This window comes from Bos javanicus, chromosome 23, assembly GCF_032452875.1.
Source record: "Bos javanicus breed banteng chromosome 23, ARS-OSU_banteng_1.0, whole genome shotgun sequence".
Lineage (NCBI taxonomy): Eukaryota > Metazoa > Chordata > Mammalia > Artiodactyla > Bovidae > Bos > Bos javanicus.
The window spans coordinates 29,396,388-29,404,997 of record NC_083890.1 but is presented as its reverse complement, the minus strand read 5'-3'; the positions used below and the strand labels follow the sequence as shown (position 1 = coordinate 29,404,997).

The 8,610-nt window shown below is 39.2% G+C and overlaps 1 protein-coding gene across 1 annotated transcript; it reads left to right on the top strand.

Annotated features, from left to right (window-relative positions):
• Positions 1–482: 482 nt before the first annotated feature.
• On the top strand, positions 483–1,397 carry LOC133235889 (olfactory receptor 12D1-like). Its single transcript, XM_061397676.1, has one exon. It carries the CDS (start codon positions 483–485, stop codon positions 1,395–1,397), a length of 915 nt encoding a protein of 304 aa, XP_061253660.1.
• Positions 1,398–8,610: the final 7,213 nt, after the last annotated feature.

The window sequence follows — 8,610 nt, the reverse complement described above, 5'->3', positions numbered from 1 at the left end:
ATTATTCCCTCACTGTCAATTTTTCTTAGGTTAAAAACCCTTCAAATGATTTTGTACTAAGTCAAGAGACAATAGTGTGGTGGAGAGCTTAATAATTTACCCTCTGTTAGAACTTAGGATGATAAAAGACAAGTCTTTATCAGAAAAGATGGTAGGCTGGCAATTTGCTCTGAATTCTTGGAAAAAAGAAAAGATTTTCTCTTGAAAAGAGGTATGTGTGTGTATATGTGTGTATATATATATTTATTTATTTAAAAAGATATGTCAAAAAAAGTGAGTAACAATCCATAAACAGCATATAATGTTAATATTTAATAATCTAGTGATCCAAATATTGTATAATCTGTGATGCTGAGATTATTTAAAACATCACTGCTCTCCTTCAAAATATTACTGTCTAAATAGGAAAATCCTCAGCTGCGGGACACTGGTTCCCATCAGAGATAGCATTCCATATGTTATTTTCTCTTTTCTTTCAAGTGATGCTGAATCAAACCTCAGTCACTGAATTTCTCCTCCTGGGAGTGACAGACATCCAAGAACTGCAGCCTGTTCTCTTTGTGGTTTTCCTTGCAATTTACATTGTCAGCTTGGCTGGAAATGGAGCCATCCTGATGGTTGTCATCTCTGATCCAAGACTCCATTCTCCTATGTATTTTTTCCTGGGAAACCTGTCATGTCTGGATATCTGCTACTCCACAGTGACTCTGCCAAAGATGCTGGAGAACTTCCTCTCTACACACAAAGCAATTTCTTTCTTTGGATGCATAAGCCAGCTTCATTTTTTCCATTTCCTGGGCAGCACTGAGTCCATGTTGCTGGCCGTGATGGCCTTTGACCGCTTTGTGGCTATCTGCAAACCACTTCATTATACTCTTATCATGAATCATCAAGTCTGTATCCAGATGGTTGTCACTGTCTGGATCACTGGTTTTTTCTATGCCCTGCTGCACTCAGTAATGACCTCTCACTTAAACTTCTGTGGTTCCAACCATATCCGTCACTTCTTCTGTGATATTAAGCCATTGCTGGAGTTAGCCTGTGGAAACACTGACCTCAATGAGTGGCTGCTCAATACTGTCACAGGCACCATTGCCATGGGCTCATTCTTTCTAACATTTCTGTCCTATTTCTATATTATTATCTATCTTTTCTTCAAGACTCATTCTTGCAGCATGCTTCATAAAGCACTGTCTACGTGTGCCTCCCATTTCTCGGTAGTTGTTCTTTTCTTTGTCCCTGTTGTTTTTATTTACATTCATCCTGCCTCAAGTAGCTCCATGGACCAGGATCAGATCATTGCTGTTATATACAGTGTGGTCACTCCCGTACTAAATCCACTGATCTATACTTTGAGGAACAAGGAAGTAAAAGGGGTCTTAAGGAGGGTGATGTGAAGGAGGCTCTGACTTGAAGATATCTGAAGAACTCTTCAGAGGCATAAATAAACTGGTAATGAAAAACTGAAGATAGCGAGTTTATACTGCTTCTCAAATTGTTTACACTTTGTAAAACAGAGTGCGTGTGTGCTAAGTTGCTTCAGTTGTGCCTGACTTTTTGTGACCCTTGGACTGTAGCTTATTGGGATCCTTTGTCCATGGGATTCTCCAGGCAAGAATACTGGAGTGGGTAGCCATTTCCTCCTCGGGGGGTCTTCCCAACTCAGGGATTTAACCCACGTCTCTTATGTCTCCTGTATTAGCAAGTGGGTTCTTTACCACTAGTCCCACCTGAGAAGCCTATGAAACAGAGGCAATAGTATAAAGAAAAAATAAATGAAAAAGCCCAGTAATTTGTTAAACAGTGCATTCCTAGGGAATATAAGGGAAATTTGAATAAATGTACACTATTCATGGAATCTGAAAGTTGAATTTGTTTGGGAGATATTGGTTGATACAACTGATCTGTCATGTTTGTGCTCTTAAATAAAATCCAGTACAGAAAGTTGCCTCAGATACTCATACACTGTATAGCTGGAAAGTGCTTAGGCCAATTAATATGTGTGTTTACTGCAAGTAAACATATTATAATGTGACCAGTAAAATTATTATGCCATTATATTTTAAGAATTTAGGATCATGGGCTCAAATGGAAAAGTAAATATTAACTCACACATGAGTGAAAGGACATTTTTAATCAGTATGTCGTGATTTCCTTTTCTCTAAGCGGGGAGGCAAGTAATTAAAACAAATTTTGCTGTTACTTCTACTTAACAGAGGTAAAGTAAACAATGGTTTATCTAAAGAGTTTTGTGAACTCTGACTACAAAGATGTATTATAAGTCAACTGACAACCTGTCAAAGATTACTGTAAAATATTGTTAAAAGTATAGTCAGTTTGAAAAAAATCTCAGGAATATATTTCTGGCTTTTAGCATGTTATTTTCCCCTCAGTTTTTGGTTATGAATATTGAGTTTCAGAACTTTCCCTATCATTTATTTTGTTCTTTGATTTTTATACTTATTTTCACAGATTGTAATGTGATATCAGTTCAATTCAGTTCAGTCGCTCAGTCGTGTCCGACTCTTTGTGACCCCAAGAATTGTAGCATACCAGGCCTCCCTGTCCATCACCAACTGCTGGAGTTCACTCAAACTCATGTCCATCAAGTCAATGATGCCACCCAGCCGTCTCATCCTCTGTCGTCCCCTTCTCCTCCTGCCCCCAATCCCTCCCAGCATCAGAGGCTTTTCCAATGAGTTAGTTCTTCACATCAGGTGGCCAAAGTACTGGAGTTTCAGCTTCAGCATCATTCCTTCCAAAGAACACCCAGGACTGATCTCCTTTAGAATGGACTGGTTGGATCTCCTTGCAGTCCAAGGGACTCTCAAGAGTCTTCTCCAACACCACAGTTCAAAAGCATCAATTCTTTGGCACTCAGCTTTCTTCACAGTCCAACTCTTACATCCATCCATGACCACTGGAAAAACCATAGCCTTGACTAGACGGACCTTTGTTGGCAAAGTAATGTCTCTGCTTTTGAATATGCTATCTAGATTGGTCATAACTTTCCTTCCAAGGAGTAACTGTCTTTTAATTTCATGGCTGCAATCACCATCTACAGTGATTTTGGAGCCCCAAAAAATAAAGTCTGCCACTGTTTCCACTGTTTCCCCATCTAGTTCCCATGAAGTGATGGGACTAGATGCCATGATCTTCGTTGAGCTTTAAGCCAACTTTTTCACTCTCCTCTTTCACTTTCATCAAAAGGCTTTGTAGTTCCTCTTCATTTTCTGCCATAAGAGTGGTGTCATCTTCATATCTGAGGTTATTGATATTTCTCCCGGCAATCTTGATTTCAGCTTGTGCTTCTTCCAGCCCAGAAATATAAAGAATTCATCAAAAATTTGTCTTACTTTCTTTATCTGTCACCAAGCTATACTAAGTGAAAGTTATTAAATAATAATTGCTGAAGTATGTTTGGAGGCTAATAGACAAGAATTACTATGTTCCTCACTTTCTAAGTTCCTAGATGTGCCACTGAATCTGAAACCATGGTGGGTGCCAATACGTACAACTATTTAGAGATACAGAATTCCCTGGTGTCCAGTGTTTAGGACTCCATATTTTCCCTGCCGAAAGCACAAGTTCAATTCCTGGTTGGGGAACTACAATCCCACAAAACAGGTAACACAGTCAATAAATTAAAAGTAAGAATAATATATAAATAAAAAAGAGATATAGACAGATAAGACAAGACTATAAAAGAATATTTTGAGGTCACAGACGTACTGTTCAAATTTTTTACATTCACTTTTGTAAACCCAAGAAATTTGGTTCTAACCTTACTCACATGGTTCTTCCATCTTCGACCTCTACCTTCTTTGGTCTCTTGATTCCAATTTTGTTTAGAAAAGAATGTGTGTGGGAGAAGGCATCTTACATCCTGCACTATCTCAGACAGAATTGCTATTGAACGGAATTTTTGGCATAATCCAAGCTTCGTAGAGACTGTAAACTGTAGAGGAGCACATGGTTACCTATTGCTCTATGACATGCTGTCACCCTAAACACAGATGATTAAACACCTATTTAATTAAACTGCATTATTCAGTGATTCAGAAATTCGGGAAAGTACAACAGAAAAGCACTGACTCTATTTAATGTTTCAGGTCTCAACTGAGATGACTTTATCAACAGATGAATGAAATAATTTGTTAAACATCAGTGTATTTGTATGACAAATGTTCTCAGAACAATAAAAAGACACATATAATGTGTTATGACCATATGGCAGTCTCTTCGAGCCATTCTTATATAAGGAGACAGGGCAGTGACTAAACAGAAATTGTGAGTTTTAAGTAATCTTTCTGATTTTATGTCCAGATCAGTGTTAGACTTCTGTTTATTGATTTTATTCCTCAGCCCTATCTATAGGAAATTTTCTCAAGAAACAATTCCTCCAGGTTTTTCTCTAATGAGTAACTCTGGGAACTGATCTCTAAGGCCAAAATGATTTCTTCCTCAAAATCCTTCTGATCACAAGAGAGATAAAGATTGATAATGCTCGGCTTCTAAGCTACATTATTTTTACCTGGTCTCATCAGTGTATTCCAGGGCCCTGGCTTCCTTGTTCTTTCCCATCTACTCACCAATATCATTGGGTAGAATGGATAATTCCAAAGTCATTGTTTATAGAGATTGGGGTAGCCAGAGGCAAGTGCTTAAGCTGTCATTTGGCAAATGGAGTAATAGGATCGCTTTCAAAGCGGACTATAGAGAGTTCAAGTTCTGCACTTGGTGGACTGCATAAGGTTGACGGTCTATTTGATTTGTGTATCTGTTTCCAATGCAGTATGTAAATCAAGCCAGCTGAAAGAAAATATCTTAATGGTTAAGACAGCTACTGTAGAACTGCCTAGTTGGAAGTTAAATATATAAGCCAGAGTTAGGAAAATAAGTTGAAATTAGAAGTATAACTTGAGAGTTATCTGTTTATAGATATATAAAGCACAGAACTAGAAGACAGAGAAGAGGAGATGCACAAAAGTGGATAATAAGGAGGAAGAGCAGTAACCAGCCAAGGAGACTGGAAAGGAGTCACCATGGTGGCTCTCCTGAATGCAGTTGTTTTTTTTTAATTGGAATATAATTGCTTTACAAGGTTGTGTTAGTTTCTGCTGTACACATAAATCAGCTATGCTGCTGCTAAGTCGCTTCAGTCGTGTCCGACTCTGTATGACCCCACAGGTGGCAGCAAACCAGGCTCCCCCGTCCCTCGGATTCTCCTGGCAAGAACACTGGAGTGAGTTGCCATTTCCTTCTCCAATTCATGAAAGTGAAAAGTGAAAGTGAAGTCGCTCAGTCGTGTCCGACCCTCAGCGACCCCATGGACTACAGACTTCCAGGCTCCTCCATCCATGGGATTTTCCAGGCAGGAGTACTGGAGTGGGGTGCCATTGCCTTATGTACACACTTATCTTTTCAAAATGTGTTTCAGATGCCAATGGCATGGATGCTGATGGCATGGGCATTAGTAATTGAGGGTAGAGACAGTGAGCCTGTTAAGCTGCTGATGAAATTAATAATTAAGAAATTATTAATGTGATGAATATATTATGAAATTCGGCAAAAATGAAACACAATGGAAAAGTGGTCAGAGTACACTGCATTTGTAATGGTAATTAGAAAGCTTGGCTAGATGTTGAATTGCATATAGATATTCCTTGGATGAAGCAGATAGAAAGCTACTACTAAAGAAAGCAAGAAGTAAAGATACACTTTAGAGATATCAGCCTCATTCTCCTAGGGAGAAGTGTGAGGTCTGGGACACCAAAACAAAAGAAAATATTTGAGTGTTAATATCAACTGTAGGAGAGTCCTGGTGGTCCAGTGCTTAAGAATCTGCCTGCCAATGCAGGGGACACAGGTTTGATTACTGGTCCGGGAAGATCTTATATGCTGCTCAGCAGCCAATCCCGTGTGCCACAACTCTTGATCCCAAGCTCTAGAGCCTGTGAACCACAACTACTGAAGCCCGCATCCTCTAGAGCCCATGCTCTGCAACCCGAGACGCCACCACAATGAGAAGCCCGTGCACCACAACGAGGGAGTAGCCTGGGCTCACCACAGCTGGAGAAAGGCAGCGCACAGCAGTGAAGACTCAGTGAGGCCAAAAATAAACAAATAAAAGTTTTAAAAAAACACCAACAGTGAAGTGTCAGACTCAGAAGGAACAAAAGCATTACCGCTTCTCCTCATTCCCCTCTTTTGTATTCCATAGAACCACAGTAATAAATGAGTAGAATACCTAAACGATAATCATCTTTCTGTGCAGATCAATAGGATGTGACTGGCGCTCATTCCTGAAGTGTCATGGCCCAATGTCCTTCCATTTTATATAGAATTCTCCCAGAGCAGTCCCCAAGATGAGAAAGTATATCCATACCCCTGTCCCAGGAAGTGAAAGATAATTTTAGAGAGTGCGATACTAAGTGAAGTGAGTCAGAGAAGGAGAAATATAATATGACATCTTTTGTATATGGACTCGCAAAGAAATGATACAAATGAACTTACTTGTGGGACAGAAAAAGACTCACAAACTTAGAAAATGAACTTACAGGTGCCAGGGGAAGGGAGAGTTAGGGACTTTGGTATGGTTGTGTACACACTGCTGTATTTAAAATGTATAACCAAAAAGAACCTATTGCATGGCACATGGAACTCTCTCAGTGTTATGTGCTGGCCAGGATGCGAGGGGAATTTGGAAGAGAAGAATGGATACATTTACTTGTATGACCTGAGTCCCTTCACTCTTCATGTGAAATTACCACAACATTGTTTATTGGCTATACTCCAATTAAAAATAGAAAGTTTAAAGTTTGGGGGAAAAAAAGAAAATGTAGGCCATTGAGTGGAGAAGGCAATGGCAACCCACTCCAGTACTCTTGCCTGGAAAATCCCAGGAACGGAGGAGCCTGGTGGGCTGTGGTCCATGGGGTCACTGCAAGTCAGGCACGACTGAGCAACTTCATTTTGACTTTTCACTTTCCTGCATTGGGGAAGGAAATGGCAATCAAGTCCAGTGTCCTTGCCTGGAGAATCCAGGGGACGGGGGAGCCTGGTAGGCTTCAGTCTATGGAGTCGCACAGAGTCAGACACGACTGAAGCGACTTAGCAGCAGCAGCAGCAGCAGGCCATTGAGACCTATGCTGTCTGTGATTCTTAAACTAAGAAAGAAATACAGTAAGGAAAGAAAATAGGAATGATGGAAAAAAACAAAAATGAAACTCAAGATAGGAGTTCCCCAAGGAGAATTCCCTCATACTGCAGGTATAGAAAGAGCCTCCCAAACCCCAGGGATATTCTCTCTCAGGGTTTGTCTGAAGATCTGTGGAACATAAAAGACAGGCAGAATTTCAGAAAGAAGAAGTTTTGGAAGATGAAGAGCTTATATACTTAGTCCCCATGTAAGCTGTCACTTCAAATATATTTTTACTCTTTATTTTTCTCAATGTTTTTCTACTATTTACTTTACAGGAGTGTCAACCTGGTAAGCTTTCTTAGCGGTGAACTTGAACACTCAAACAGGTAGGAGAATGAGCCAGGAGACAGGCTGGGGAGTTGCTTTCTTGCTAGTATTAAAGTTGAATGCCCAGGATTTAGGGCTAGTTTTCTATCTTATGATGGACTCCCCATTGTGTCTGTGGATTATGAAGGCTCTTTACTGCCTACATTTTTATTGCCTTTCTCTAAGTGTTCTCCAGGGTAAATATGTGATCTTTAAATATTCAGGATGCAGTGAAATAAATCATTTGGTACATAAAGTCTGATTACTATTATCTTTAGATGTTAGGAAATGGTTCTCTTCCGAAGGATTTTTGAAACAATTTTGTTTTGAGGGGAGAGAACCAAAAATGATATTTGGCATATCATGCATCTCTTAAGCAGGAGTGATAAAGTTGAACAATATAAAAACATACATGGTTATCAAGGAAAGCTACTCTGAATACCTGGAAGCCAGCCTTCAATAAAGGTGAAATAATGGTTAGATATTTACTCAAAATTTTTTCTAGCTATAAGGGTGAGAATCCCATGGGATTGCTAGAAATGTTCCCTACTGAATTCACTTTTTAATTCTAGTCACATCAACTCTTTTTCTTCTCCTTTCAAGGATTTCCCAAACTTAAAATGTTTCCTTTTTATAGAAAGCATTCCATGGTTTGCATCTCTATTTCAATTTCCTTAGAGATCTTACTGTTCTCTCTTTGTTGATTTCTCTTAAGTAAATCAAATGAGTTCTTACTTTGTTAAGAAAAAGCAGCGTAGTGGACTATTTAAAAATTGACTCTCTGTTAGATCTTAGGATGGTAAAACACAAGTGTTATTAGAGAAGACGGTAGGCTGGCAACATGCTCTGAATCCCTGGAAGAAAGAAAAATATTGATAAATCTAATTTTTAAAAAGTGAGTAACAGTCCACAAACACCATGTAACTTCAATATTTAATAATCTAGTGGTATAAACATTGTACAACCTGTGATGCTGGGACTATTTAAATAGCAATGCTCTCTCTCAAAATATTATTGTCTGGGTGAGAAAATCTCAGCAGGAGGACTCAAGATCCCATCAGAGAAGGCATTCCATGTTATTTTGTTTTTTCTTTCAAGTG

What these genes read in the sequence shown, in the direction of transcription:
- LOC133235889 (XM_061397676.1), top strand. Translation starts at nt 483, where the DNA reads ATGCTGAATCAAACCTCAGTCACTGAATTTCTCCTCCTGGGAGTGACA.